This window comes from Rhea pennata, chromosome 5 (assembly GCF_028389875.1).
Source record: "Rhea pennata isolate bPtePen1 chromosome 5, bPtePen1.pri, whole genome shotgun sequence".
Classification (NCBI taxonomy): Eukaryota; Metazoa; Chordata; class Aves; order Rheiformes; family Rheidae; genus Rhea; species Rhea pennata.
In genome coordinates this window covers 26893076-26908546 of record NC_084667.1, presented here as the reverse complement: position 1 = coordinate 26908546, position 15471 = coordinate 26893076, and the positions used below count along the sequence as shown (strand labels likewise).

The window sequence follows — 15471 nt, the reverse complement described above, 5'->3', positions numbered from 1 at the left end:
GCTCCATATCATTACTGCCTTGCTGCAGCAAACAGTTTTCTGCAGACCTCCTCCAGCCCCACCAGCGTGCAGGGGCCACAGCTGCCCACCCCTTCCCAGCCTTGCATTCCCCAGACCCATCTGCCCCGCAACACTCACCTCCTCCCATGGCCACGCGTGCAGTAAGCATTACCCGCCTGGTGTGCTTAAGAGAAGAGCTGAACCTCCAGTCAAACAGCATTTTGTCTTAGCAGCTCCAACCCTCTCCGAGGAGTTACTATGTTGCACCACTGGGTGTGGGGGGGACTCCAAACTTTGGCAAAAGTGCTTTGCCCACTACCACGCAGGGAATACTTGATTCTGATTTTTGAGAAAGCACTTGTGACTTTTATGTGATGATCTCTAGAAAATACTATTTTTGTACGAAAACCTTTTCATTGGGATGACTCCATGCAGTGGTTGCCTAGTTCAGAAAACTGCCTTCTATCTTGCAAATCACAGACGGAATGTGTGTGGCTGGAGTGAACTTAATCAGCTAATGATTTAATATAAATTTGAGTAAAGAGCAAAACCTGTGGTCAATCTAGAAATCTGCCTTTACAGCTGTAAATGTACCTTTTTGCTGCCTTCAGAAGGCTATAAGAGGGCAGAAGTGAAATTAGTTTGTAGATTTGTGTTACTTTAAAATAAACATTAATTTCTTTGTAACTTTTAAATTAAAATGCCAGAGTTACTGCTTACCTTGAGATACCTAGGTAAACCTGTGATTCTTACCTAAGAAACACTGTGTGAAGAAATGTCTGCTTTTAGTCTACAGGCAAGATAGCAGCAAAGCCCTCATATTATACCAAGTTGGATGAGGATTTTGGATAATACTCAGGTATGAAAACAAATCTCCATATTTAATACTGAAGTGTATGAAAGCGAAAGCTGTCAAAACTAGTAGAAAGAGGCATTGGATTAAATTATGTATGTTTGTAATTCTTGTCATGCAAACAATAAATTTATAGCTCATCAAGCAGCTATCAATGTTAGTAATCAGCATTATTAGAAAATAGTACTTTTCAACTACATTTCAATTTTCTGGTAAACTTCTGACCTCTGTTTTGAGTTTGAGTGGTGGTGTGATCTGCAGAACATCTGAGCCTCTGCTTTGATGGGCTTGGCAGATCTATATATATGCACCTACATAGGCATACTGTAATAAAGAGCTCTTAGAAAGGTAAATACATTTTTGTGTCTCTTAAATAGTTATTTGAAAGAAACTGCTGAACCAAGAATGGTAACTAAAAGCTATTATCAAAAACTTTATACATCTGTTGCAGCATCCAGCGTAAATTACAAAACCACCCAGCTAGAGGGGAGCAGGCAAGGTATCTCACTAGCTTCTTCCAAGGTGGGCTGCTCCCAGTCTGGACGAAGATGGACAAGAAAAGCTCGAATTGTTTCAGATCCTGTTGCAGCTGCTTCGATCTCAAAGAGAACATGGTAAGACTTGCCTCCAAGCACCACTCAAGATCACGTAATTCACTTAAATAAAACAATCTCATGCACAAATTTAAGAAGAATATTAATTCAAATGTGAGAGATACACTGCCAAAACAAAGATTTGGCTACCAGTCAGATATCCACTCATCAGAATTCAGTGCATCCCTCAGGTCGTGCAGCTGAAGTAGCAGTAAAGAATTTAAATGACACATGTTTGATTTGGGGAGTCGGTAGGGGGATGGGGGCTGCTTCGCCTTAGTTTTTGACTAAGGAAGACTCTCCTGCTGTCTGTTTCATTAAAAAAATGAATTTGGCCCTTTTAATCAGTTTATTGCTATACAACCCTGTGTATACACCAGCCCTGCTTAAGTGGGACTGTTTATTGTGACCTACCAGCAAGAATAATATTATTAGTATATGCAAGTAATATTTGCAGATTACAAGCAATACCAGTATTTCACTAAAACCTCTCTTGAAGTCGATGACCAACTCAAACAGAATTATTGCTGACTTGTACCTATGAGAGATGAGAACTGAATATGAAGAATTCAGACACTCTAACTTGAATTCTTTTTTTAATTTATACCAGCATAAGTCTTTTGCCTACAAGTATTTCGGTGCAGAAAGAGAAGGATCAGGGATGTCATTTTTACCTTCCTTTGACCAGTATAAATACAGAGGAGCTCCAAAGATCTTCTATCATGACAGGAACGTTAGTTTGTTGGCAGGTATATACTTCTGAGAGCAGAATATATTCCTCAAACAATTATGTCTTATCACAACACTCACTTAAAATGCTACATTGAACTGTATCATGGGACCCTTTTAAAATCTTCTCATTAATGATGATTATGTAAGTACCATTACATGTGAGACATTCCCATATTGCTTGTAGGAGTGATGATTTAATTCTATTACAATCTATTCCACCGTTTGTGTAATCACTTCTGACATTTTACCTTTTGTTTTGTTAAAATATTATTGTCAGCCGTTATTTTGTTTGCCATCACAATCTGATTAGAAAGATGTTATTAATTAAATGTTGTACACATTTATACTTGAAAATTCACTGACAGCTCTTGGGGAGAAGGTATTACAGGAAGACAGTTGATATTCAGGTCTCTGAGGCAAAACAGAGACACTAGTAAGTCTCCCACATATTCCTGTGAATTCGGCAGATATTAAGGAGTTTTTGTGGTGAACGGGATGGGTTTTCTTTGGCCTTGAATACAGACCAGTATAGTTACTGGGCTCAGTGTGGTGCGTATTTTTAAGAGCCACTACAAAGGCCCAGGAAGGTGCAAATGCTTCATCTCAGTGGGCAAGTCTGCAAACACACTGGGGACAGGAATGAGTAGTCACCTCTCTTACAAGAGGTACACGACACGACAAAAAGTACTGATTTAATGCCTGGACTGTACTTATTACTAAAATGAGGATGCAAAGATGGTTTACAAGACATGCAAATCTTGCTTTTCCCTTTCTCACTTTTTTTTTCTTGATATCAGATGTTACATGCAGAGAAAGTATTCCTTTGCATGATGGACAAGTAGAAAAAGCTGTAAAATTCCAATTACCTATAGTGAGAGTTTGAACCGAATTTAATTTTTTTAAAAAATTATCTTTTTTCTAGCTATACCTCAATTATTACAAACATAATTGGTTTTCAGCATTTTCACTGTAATGCCCATAGTTTTTTTCTGTTAATAGGGAACTTCATCAAGTCCCCTCACAAGAAATCGGTTTAGAAAGTTCTTACCTTAATCAGAAAGGAACATAGCATACTAATTTTTGCTTCTCGATCTACTGTTTGAGCTGAAGCTTCTGAATACACTGAAGATATTTTCTAAATGTGATGTGACCAGTGATCAAATTGCTTCACAAGGAAAAGTTCATCATAGTCAGGATAACTGCTTAAAATGCAACCTAAATAAGCAAGTCTCTGTCAGTATTTTGACTTTGTGTAAATAATTTAAGCTGTATCGCTCTGAAGCTAACGACACAATGCTGTATAAAACAGTCTGAAAGGGTTCTACTAAACTAATATGCATTTTGGTTCTGGAAGGAAATCAGTTTGTGCAGTGGGAAAACATGAGCTTTGCTGCTCCTGTCAACCATACTCCTGGCAAGGTCTGGAGCTTCCAGAAAACATCCTCAAAAAAAGCTTTCCTCTTGCAAGTTAAATGGGAAAAGAATGATTTTCAAACTCTGCACTGTCTTAAATTACATTCACAGACCTCCAGAAATTGTTGTGCATGACAGTCTGGAATACATGGTTTTGTCCACGTACATATAAATGAAGTATTTCTTACAACTTTGATACGAGTGTTCCAGGCAAACACCCTCTCTCCTTTTAGCAAACTCACGAATTCAAGCCCAAAAAGGGAAAACAAAAGTTTGGGATTTAGGATCGTGATCAGTGTTTTAGGATTCTGCTAACAAAACTACAGGAAGCAATCTGTACATAGGAGTTTATTTAGATGCCCACGAGTTTTAAATCATTCCCCTTTATATCTCAGCCCACTGGATATCTCATCCAACTGAATTACCATTGGGTTTTACAGTGTGATATACAAAATGAGCTGACATTATGATTTACAAACATCCTTAGAGTATCATATAAAACACAACTGCTTCCCTTATTATACAATCATTAGGGCAATGCAAACATAGTCAGTACATGAGTAGCTGAAAATGATGGGGCATATTAAGAAAATAAACTTATATTTACCACGCAAACCTGTTAGGTAAAACAAACCATGTTAAAAAAACAGCAATAAAATCATCTGAATCATTGCAAGTCATTTTTATATTGTTTTGCCACTTCCCCCTTATGAGAAACATCACAGTACTTCATTTAAAAGAACACTATTTTTTTCCCCACCGGATAGTCATACTTCATTCTTGTTAATCAATTTCACATTTCCTGCATGAAACTATGACGAAGTCACAAATGTACGCTTCTCAAACTGTAGCCACTATACTTATTTCTGCACTCTTCTCCAAATGCTCAGTGTGTTTAATTAAAGGAACAAAAGCAAAGAACACTACACTAATGAGCAGAACAAAACACAACAGCACGTTAAAAGGGTGACATTTAAGCTGTAGATGCCATCATCGTAGAAATATATTCTTGTTCTAACGCTACAAACTTTCTAGCCTCATGAAAAAATGGATTAGACATAAGTTGAGGGGCATCCAAAATCTAACCTTGATAAAGGACTAAGGAGTTTTATTTAGTATTTCTGTCTAAACTTAGGTATTAAACAACACTGTATGAATGGCTAAGTTTAAAACTAAGTCTTCTTGAACATCACAAAATATAAAAAGAGAAAATCTATTTCTTAAATGTTACTTGGGTAATGAAAGTTATCAAGTGCTTAAGGGCTACTGACCCACACGACACTGGGTTCAGGTGCTCCTGCACTTTGCCATTAAGGTATCAGTGACTGAGAACAGCAGACACCGTTCTTATCATAAATACAAAAAAAGAAAAAAGGATTCTGAACTTCTCAATGTCGCTATAATTAAAAGCAAAATCTTACCTACCATGTTCAAATTATATCATCTTAAGGCTCTCTGACTGTTTTATCACTGCATATCCCAGAGGAATTATATCCCTTTCCAACATTTGCAGTTTCTCTTGCAAAACAGAATACTGATAACAGCTAGTGACTCTCTCCTGAATGGTGGTGGAATATGTTTTTAATTCTGTTTCTTACTATAGGAGTATTGTTGCTGCTCCACATGTTCAGAAAAGAAAGTGCTTTTTGCCATTTAATTAAGTTCATGGCATTTATTTTATAAATTTTTAAGACAGACTTAGTTTTGTCACTTCCAGTCTGTCCAATCAAGTATACCTTTGAATGTTTTAAAATGTTGGACAGCTGAGAAATATAAGTACTATGCATTCTGACTGTACATACATACATATTTTCATAAATACATCTGACAGGGACCTTGGAACTAAGTGTGTGATATCATGGGACAAAATCACAACAGGCTGTCTTATTTGCAAAATCTAGATCCAAAGTAAGAAAAGCTGAATTCTATCATGTTGTCAATACACGACTTGACTTAAAACAAAAGTACAGCATTAGTTTACTCATGAAATAATTTAAATTTGCAAATGTCTTGACAGGAGAAGTGTGTAATTTACAACACTGAAAACTTTTAACAACCATTGACTTATATGCGTTGTACTGTAAGTCACCCAGACAAGGCTAGCAAGGATGAGCATAGTGATAGGTCCCAAAGGCAACTCCCAAACATCTTCCTCATGCGGAGACTTTGGTAATTGTCTGTTGTATAAAACACCAACTCATATGACTTCATTTCAGATGTTAACTCCATCAGTCTTCCTCACCCAGAACAGTCCAGTCTTACTACTTCAGTTATTGTGAAGACACTCTAAATCCACCGAGCAGCAGACATTCCCATTCTGCGCAAACAAACAAACCGGAGTTATTCATCCACGTACAAACAGTCACACAGAACAACCGGACTGGTGGTACAGAGACATATCGCTCTTATGCATCCACTGTGCACAAAAACCATCTACGTAAGACAATCCCATAAGATGCCACAAGATGTTTTCATAGGTCCCAGCTGCGGTGGCTTTTGAGGAGGTGGCATCCTAAATAGCACTGACTTCATCTGCCCTTTTCCTTGCTATATTTGCCAGTAGTCACACCCAACCTGAACTACTTGGAACTAGATACACAGCTGTGGAAGGCACAGTGGTCCCCCATAACAAAATCTAGCATGACATCCATGACAAAGATGATTGGATTTGTCTTCTCCCATGCAAGAACGGAAGTAAAGGGAATTTTGATCACATCTGACATACAGAGAAGCTGTCAGTTTGTCTGGAACAAGCAGATCATTCAGATTCTTGATTCACGGCAGAGACGTATGGGGAGAAACACGAGATGGCTTTGGAGTTAACTCCATCATTAAGATCTCTTTCCATTACATCCGTCAAAACTTTCTTATGCATTGAAAACTACAATAACCATCAAAACCCCAAATCAGGATTTTTTTCTTCGTTTGTTTTTTAATCCAATAGAAATAGGAAAAGGTCTAAAAAATGACGGAAAAGCTAACTTCAAAAATTTAAAGCCCTGGAGCAACAGATCTATTTCACACAGTGAACAGAAGCTTGTGTAAGATTTTATGTAACACAGAACAACATTTTCATAATCCTGTTTGGTACGTTTTGTTGAAAAGCAAGAGAAGAACAGTTTTTACTGAGGGTAATATAAAACACAGAATTCACAATTTAACTTCCATGGAGTCAGATTATGGCAGACTTAATAGCAGTAAAAGGGATACTTTTACCTGTTTTTCATTAGTCTTCACCTACAAGTAAAATGTACAAGCCACAGCCATAATTACACCATGCTTGGTTTTGGTGACAGACTGTATGCTGGACCGGTAACATCATCTTTGTATTAAAAAAACTTTAAAGAAAAGTGTGTTCTCTTAACTGGACCATTTTGCCATCTCTGTTTGTATCATGTTAGGGGGTAGCGAATGGCCTCAAAGGGCAAGAGCAAGCAAGACCCTAACGCACCAGGCTCTCTGCTGTCCCTCTTGATGTTGGTCCACTGTTGGGGAAGGAAGCCGCAACTCACAGGTTTCAACTTGTGCACCTCCTGGCAAAACTTTCACTGGTGTTTTTCCCTCTGCTTACCTGCTAATATCTCTGCAAAACACGTTTTCTCAAACATCCACATTAAGCAATATTATCCCAGATTCATACCAAAGGATGAATCCAGGATTCCTAATGAAGGGCCCTCCAACAGAGTATTTCTACGTCGCACTAGGGTATTACGTATCTGCGCTACGTAGGTCTCGTTTACTTCCCTGGGAGTTAGACATGAGCTTCCAAGGGCAGAAAGCAATCCTGCTTTTATGCAGCAATGCACATTTTCATTACTACTCCCCCTTGCCCATCGTACCTTGCATTTGCAGGTTGTACAAGGTGATCCAACCATTGTCCACACGGAGCCACTAAGTCTTGTGATTCCGTAGCCATCTAGACAGGTTTTACTGATGTCGTACGTGATGTTATCGGCCAGACAGGGGTCACTCACACAGTGGGGACAGCACTCTCCTTCCGAGATGGCTGTGTACTCGCAGTTTAGATTTGGGCACAGAAGAGGCCAACAATCCACCTCTCCTTCCTGTAAAAATTGAAACAAAGCTCACTAAACATTTTGCCATTTATTAGCTACTAAGAAGCGTTACATCTTCTTAAATAGAAAAGTTGTATTTTACTGGAATTGAAAGATTTAAAGCTCTCAGTCTAGTCTGCATGTCTGAATACTGAGCTGAATTTTGCTCAGATTTGTAGCAGAGTGTCATTTGGTTGTTTCCTGACTAAATGACAAAGCTGTCATCATCGTAGGAGGAAAACTTAGGTTTCTGAGGTTTTTCAAGGCAATGCTAAACATTTTCTAATTTCTAATAACTTTCCATAAACTTTAATTTTTGTAGTGATGGCCTTGCAGCCTCATGCCCCTTTCCTACTCATGGTCATGTGAACATCTCTGTGGCAACCACAGCCACAAACCAGCGTTTAAATAGGAAATTAACACTGCAGATAGACGTAGGTTAGTATGTTTGAAAATCATTGAACATTGAGCTGACTAAACTCCTGCTAGAGCCAAAATGGATTTTACTGTCAATTGCTTCAGGAACTCCTATGCCAGTTACGTTCCACAGAGTGATTTTTTAACCTTTTTAAGAAAGCAGCTTAATAAACAGGAACTTGGAGGAGAAAGAGTCATCAGGTCATTACAGTATTTTGTACTTTCTCAAAGCTTAAATGCATAGAAGTTTTATTTGTTTCTGAGTAAGTCATGGTTTAGATTTAATAGGAAGTAAATAAGGAATATATCAAAGACTGGACATTTCCACTGGACCTGTATGTATGTTTGATAAAATGAATGGAAAGAATGAAAACAGACCAGCAATTGAATCTGTTCTGGTGAAGTGCTTAGCAGGAACAAGTGGACAAGCACTGTGATTCCAAACCTAAGATGCAGCACTGTTTACTGCATCACCATCTTTTAGCCCTATCTGTCAACTAAGTCACGAAATTATGCAAAGAAATACTAACCGTAGATTCACCATCCCTTGCAAAACATGTTACAACTAATATTTGCTATTGCTGTGGTCTCTGGATTAATGTCATATATAAGCACAACGTTATACAGACAGCTGTAAACGGAAATAAAAATGGTAATTTTAATGAAGTTCATTGCTACACTAAGGGTACCTGTGCAAGAATTAAAGCTTTAGGAAAATATTTTACAGTGTCTAATGAGTTGTCTTCAGTGTCTAAGCAATGGTCTTTATTTTGTTTATTTTGCATGTTTGTCTAGTAATTTCAGTGTTCTTTATCCTTGTTTTTGATACGGTTAATTTTTTGTTTTTTTCACCATGTGGCACTGGCACCCCTTTTTTTCCAATATTAGCTGAATTGAAAAAAAAATTTTTTAATTAAATTTAATTTAAAAACTTTTTGTAATATCCATTTTGGTAAGACAAGTTAGCCAGCTAACACAATAAGCTGAAATGCCTCCAACCAAACTCATCATTTGTGAAGAAATTAATAAAAGTCACTTAAAAAAACAGATGACACTAGGTATAAAAAGTGGAGTAATGCTTTAAAAGCAATTACTATAGCATCAAGTTTTCCAAGCTTTTGTCAAGCATTTCATTTTGGTCATTAGACCTATGTATTCAGAGGTAAGAAGAAAACTGACAGTGTGGTTTCTGGGGCACACTCTGCAAGCACTTTATCATCATTCTTAGTATGAAAATCAGACGAAGGGAGAGCTAATATCCTACTTCCAGGTAGGCTTTGCTAAAAGTCACACTCATTATTCTTTCTCCTCTCCAAAACGCATTACTCATACCAAGCAACGGCACTGCTGGCAGCTGTAGGTCCAGTTGTCCCCACTGTGGTAGAGCTTGTGCCCGGTCTGGTCAAGGCACTGGCTGGTGACCCTAGTGTCGCACTCCGGGCAGCAGAAAAGATCAGCATTGGGGTTCTCGCAGTCGCAGGCTGTTCTCCGGCAGAAAATCCTCCCATCCTGCAGAGAGCACATTGCCCTGCCATCAGTCACGTGCCACCAAAGAGCACCCCCAGGTCAGCTCCCGAGAAAAGGTCACAAGATAGATATCAAAGGGTTCATCTCTGGCATGTCATATTAAGCTCCTAACATATTCAATACTATCCTCGTAAAGGACTCAATCCTGCAAGTTGCAAGCGACTTCAAATATCAGTATTGTTCCAATTTCTATGAACAGTATGATGAATAAGAACAGACACTTAATTGCTAGGATGATTTAACTGACCCAATGTTGTCTGAAAATACTGTTTTCCTTTGTCCCCACCTAGTTGAATTACAAAAAAGGGATCAGTTTCTTAGATGAAATATTGTGAAGCAATTTCATATCTCATTAGTTACACGAACAAACTCGTCAAGTGGTTTCCCATCTCTCTAATACATTAGCATTACAAATGTTTAGCACTATTTTGAATAACTGTATCATTGTGAAGAAAATAACTTGAATAAATAAATAAATTAAAATTATGGTCCCTTCAACTTCATAGGAGCATGATAAAGCAAAATCACCATAGCACATTCTTTCACCTGAGTTTACCGTGGGTTCTGTGCTACACCTGGACCTACAGTATATCAGATTAAAGCCATCCGGACTACAAACCGTCATCATCCACTATATTCCTGTTCATTTTTAAAGAGGGGTTTCTATATTCCACAGGCTCTCCAAAATATGATTTTCTTCTGCATTTGCTAAATATTTACTTATCATATTGGATGGCATGTTCTGGTAAAGATCATTAAACAGAATAGTTTGGGGAAAAAAGAAGAATTGCTTCTGCATGAAGAAGAAAAGGATAAACTCCCTTTGCATCAGAGAAAAACAAATCTATTCTAATGAAAAAATTCTTAGGAAAACTGGAGGGACTACCATGTTTGAAGTTATATCCTTTTTGTAAGTGAGCCAACATACCAATATGCTGCATGCAGACTGGAAAACTGAAAGCATAGTTAACAATGAGGCGATTATTGGGAAGTTTTGCCATTAATTGCTTTTGCATTTATTACTGGTTATTGGACTGGTCCTTATTTAAGCAAGGAGTTGTCTGCAGCCAATTTAAAGGTACAGCCAAGATAGGAGTGAAGCTATATTCTTCTCTGAGTCACAGTTGTATAATTCCTAAAATAACTCCACTTGTTTCATTAGAGTTGCCCCATACTGCCTTCAGAACCTTATTCTGAGTGTATAAACCTGTATCTAAAGGGGAGTTTTCTTCCGTCCTGGAAAAAGGCATGCTTCGCTAAGTGAGGAAGTTTATTTCCTCTTGAAGCTTTTAAAAAGTTATGACAAAAAGAGCGATGGCAGGCCAGGATGGCTTTTCTATAGGCAGATGAAACAGCTGTAACAAAAGCACGTAGCAGGGGAGGGTATTCTGCTCCCATTCTGATGTAGGAGTCTGCGCCTGGCTTTCGTTCCTAAGCTTTGTGCCTGGCCGCAAAGCAACACGTACAAAATCAGCATCCGGCAGCCATAATGCTCAGCTCAGCCAACGACACCGATGTGTTCCATAATATTTCTGAACCGACTAGTGTATCACTTGCAGGTGTAAGAAAAGCTAGAAGGGTTTATTACGCCTAACGAAGAAAGCTAAAGAGAACACAAAATTATGGAAACATAGAGGACATGATAGCTTAACATGAGGCTGAACTGCTCTTACCAACTGCAGGACACATGGCTAGTCTGTCATACAGTCTTTACTCATTTTGTATCAAATTTAGGTAACTATGGATTCTTTCAGTTTGTCTCTTTAGCTGTTGGAGAAGGAATAAACAAACTTTGTTTCCCTATTCAGCAGTTTGAGTAAATCATAACATAAGGAAGAGAGCTGCTGTCCAACTCCCTACCCATGCCTGCTGGCCAGGTCAGATGCAGCGCTGGGAATAAACCCCTCCCAGAAAAAAACCCATCTTCTCCCCACAGCGAGTGGTGGAAGACAAGAACCGAAAGTCTTCCCCAACAAGGAGGTAAGGCCAAATCTCCATCCTGCAGACAGGAAAGCACAACTATCCCCTGCCCTGGCTGCAGGCAGATGGCAGCTTCCAGCCAAGCACGAGGGTGCTGCTGGACCACTCGTCCCCTGCGCCCAGGGTAGGGCCAGGCGGCTCGTCGGCCTGAGGCCACTCACAATGGCAAGGTCTTGCCTCTCCGAAAGCGAGTGCTGATTAATAACGGCTAACAATAACCTGTCTATCCTCCTCCAATTTACTTTCCAAGCTTTCAAGATTATTTTTCAAATTCCCCCTTTCAGCTGGTGACAGTGCTGGTAGCGCAGAGCTCCTGTGCTGTTATCTCTAGGGAGCAACTAACCTTTTACACTGCCTTCACTCTGTATGTTTCTGACAATGCCTGAAGATTTTACCAGAGACCTTTTGGTAATCATAATACACTGCTACTCCCTTTATTCTTTAAGCATCTGTGTTTTATCTACAACCTCGTTAGTTCCATGCCTTTCAAAAAAGCATTTTTATCCCTATACCGCAATGACACAAAGCCTCTTAAACTACAGCATTTCACTTGTGTTTTTGCAGCTCTATAATAGCATTGCTTTTTTCTTAAGTTCTTATCTACAGTGAAAATGGAGAACTCTATAGAAAATAACTTATTTTCTTTTGATGGGATAATAATATATATCATCTTATTAGCCCCCACCCCTCCCCAACTTCCTCACTGAATCACTGCCAAATGCTTTACAAGCATTAATGGTATGAACACAAAATTGTTCTTACAAGGGAAAACCTGTCACACAGAGGAATCACTACAAAGGTGACTCAACCTTCCACACAGACTCAAAGCTAGCCTAGGACAGAAGTCATACCCTGTGGAAACTTAAGTCCCGCACCATCCTTACCCTTGTGAATGCACTTTCACCTTGGTTACACCCCACCGTTTGCAGTGCCATGCTTATCACTCTGGCTTTTTTCTTAGAAGCAATGGAGGGTTCTCTTAATTAGAGAATAGACTCAAAAACCTACATATAGCCAAACTGTACAGCCAGGCTCATTGTTTTTTCATAGGAGAGAGGAGTAACACTCCTCCCCTGCCCCCAATTTCTATAACTCTTGTATATTAATTCCACAAGATTTAGGAACATGCTTACAGAAGATACATCAAATATACTTAAGGTACTATATCAATTATACAGTCAACTAACCAAGTTTTGAGAATTTGTATTTTTGCAAACTTTGTCCTTATTGAGATGAATGAGGATGGTTTGAAGAGACTGTGGCTGATGAAACACTGGAATAATCCCTCGTGTTTCAGCAATGATGCCTGGCTTCAGTACGTGACTGTACTAACATAACTTCTCGCTTTTGATGGCACCGAACTTCACAAATAACCTTACCGAAAGAACTTGAAAGTTAAGCAAGGTATTTTTGATTTCCCTTGCACCAGATTTTAAGCTAAAATATTTTCAAAATGGGATCCATGTGTTCCATCCACTGCCCAGAACACGTCCATCTGACCTTTCCTAGAATAACTATAGCAAAAGACAAGCCAAGAAAACACATTATTTTAGATCTGAAATGCTGACTTGTCTCCTGGAGAAAACAAATGAGCAGGATCATTTCAGAGTTAGAGTAAGAGCTGGAAGAAATGATTTAGTTACATCCTGCCCCCTTTGGCTCAGTGCAAACTGAGCAGGCTGCAGAGAGGTCAGGCAGGATCAGCGCTTTTGGTGGCAGCGTGGGGAGGGCTCAGGAGGAGCCTGCTGGACTGGAAGCTATCACAGTTTATGAAATAATGTTTCAATAACAGATTTTAAAAAAAAAAAAAAAAAAAAAAAAAAAAAAAAAAACATTGAATGAGTACTTTATGTCCTATGTCCCAGCTGGGATATGACAGAGAGGAGCTCTCCCCGTTTTTCCTGCTTGATAGGCAAGAATTTGGCTCCTGAAACAAGGCAGACACTGGAATGAAAGAAAATGCAAATTTTTATTCACAAAGGAAAAAACTGGAAAGTGAGGAAGATAAAAAGAAAGAGTCATAGCAACAAACAGTGCCAGGCTTAGTTTAAAATATCTATGTGCTAGTTAATCATTTTGTGTATTTTCATTTACTAATAAGTGCATTCAACATAAGAAATAAGTGCAGTGAGAAATGGCAAATAAAACAAATTACAAGCAATCTAAAACAGGAATACTAATAGTCATAATTCTACAAAGGCAGACCAGATGTCTTCACATATATTAAACTATTTATTCTATTGACTGGAAATCCTTTCATAAGCCAGCCAGTTCCCCAAGATTACAATAAAAGCTTGATATGTATTCAGTGGAGTTGTACACTTCATCTTCTGAAGGGAGGAGTTTTAGGGAGCTTGAGGCTACTTGAAGTGAAAAATATAGCAGCTAACAAGAATATATTCCCATCTGAGCCTAAAGCAGCACTGCACTTTGTGGAAACTATTCTTTCTAAAGTCTTGATTTTTCCTTTCTGCTATGCTACTGCAGTAGAGAAATGACGAGGCTTTCAGCTTCTCGCAACTGCAAAACAACTCTTGACTCCTTTCTAATGCTTATCTGGCTTATAAACCATTAAGATATGAAGATAGATAGCCCACTTCTCAGTCTCTATGTTCAGCTTTTCCCAATGGCCAAAATCTCATTTTACTTACAGTCATGCAATGGCTAATAGTGCTGTTGCTACACCTACGGACGGTTCTACCACTGCCACGAACGCATCAGATGGAAGTGGCCCTAAAAGACCAACCATTCCTCAGGTTGGTGCATTTCTCAGATCCTACTGGTTTCAGTGACATTGCCCCTGCGTTAGCTTCGTGTAACTGAAGAACGCAGAGCCAAATGTTCCTTTAACATAGTTGCCTCACTCAGAAAAGAACTCGTAATTTACAGAGAGGGAAAAAAAAGTCTGAAAATCTGATCTAAATGTGAGTTCTAAAGTAGCTCGACTTACTTTGGGCCTGGCTTCCCCGAAAGTGCAGAGGTGTCCACACTCACCAGCGGTACGCCAGCAGGAGGGCTGCTGACGCGGCCAAGCTGCAATGCAGGGAGAAGGCTGGCCTTCACCCTTTCCCACTTCAGGAGATGAATTGCTTGCTGATAGGTCCTCTTAATCTTTTAATCATGCTCCTTCCTTCCTTCTCATCCAGTTAATTCACATATATTCCAAGTAAAGTGAAATGACATCAACAGGGCGACTGCTGATTACAGTACTTGCCTCGAGAGGTGAGTATTCATGCGAAACAGGAACAAAATTGAAACCTGTTTTCAACATTTCAGCGCGTCACATTACAGGGTAACATCGGAGCTGGCCGAAGCATGCTCCAAGTGGATCTGGCCACAGAAGGACATGGTAGAAGTCTAGCAAGGTTTGCTGCTACCAGCTGTGTTTTTGGTTGTGCACAGTAAGACAAAAAAGTCCCCCCAAAATTTCTCAGTAAATACTTAGGTACTCACAGCAGAGCTCAACTTCTGCCTCTGAGCCGTGGGGTTAAACTAGAGTTTTGTGAATGCCAACAGCACTGCAGTATCAGATTTCTGACACTAGCCAGAGATTTAAAGGACTCATAAAAGGCCACATGGGACTCACCTTACAGGAACAGACAGAGCATCTGTCTTCCTTCAGCGTCCACACCTGCCCGTTTCGCTTTAGGCCGCCTTCGTGGGGACAGTCGCCAGTGCAAGATGGTCCAGACGGGCAGAGGCAATCAAACCCTCCTGCCAGGTTCACACAGGCTGAATCGTTCCAACAGGTATGGGTCTTCAAGGCACACTCATCGATATCTGCAAAACAGCCGATTTGTAGTGCTTTGGAGATTTTTTCACGGAACAAATTTTATTCCTGTAATTATTACTCATCTGTCATGGAGAAGGAGAAGATAACAGAAAAATACCTTCTTTCTGT

The 15471-nt window shown here is 39.3% G+C and overlaps 1 protein-coding gene across 1 annotated transcript in view; it reads right to left on the bottom strand.

Moving 5' to 3' along the window:
* Positions 1-3936: 3936 nt before the first annotated feature.
* Positions 3937-15471, bottom strand: part of NELL1 (neural EGFL like 1) — a 292319-nt gene continuing 280784 nt past the window's right edge. Inside the window, exons 17-20 of the mRNA XM_062576297.1 lie at positions 15157-15350; positions 9396-9572; positions 7431-7655; positions 3937-5908 (exon numbers count right to left, since the gene is read on the bottom strand). Coding sequence (XP_062432281.1) covers positions 5858-5908; positions 7431-7655; positions 9396-9572; positions 15157-15350 — 647 coding nt within the window. The 3' untranslated portion in view covers positions 3937-5857. The remainder of the gene's footprint in view (positions 5909-7430; positions 7656-9395; positions 9573-15156; positions 15351-15471) is intronic.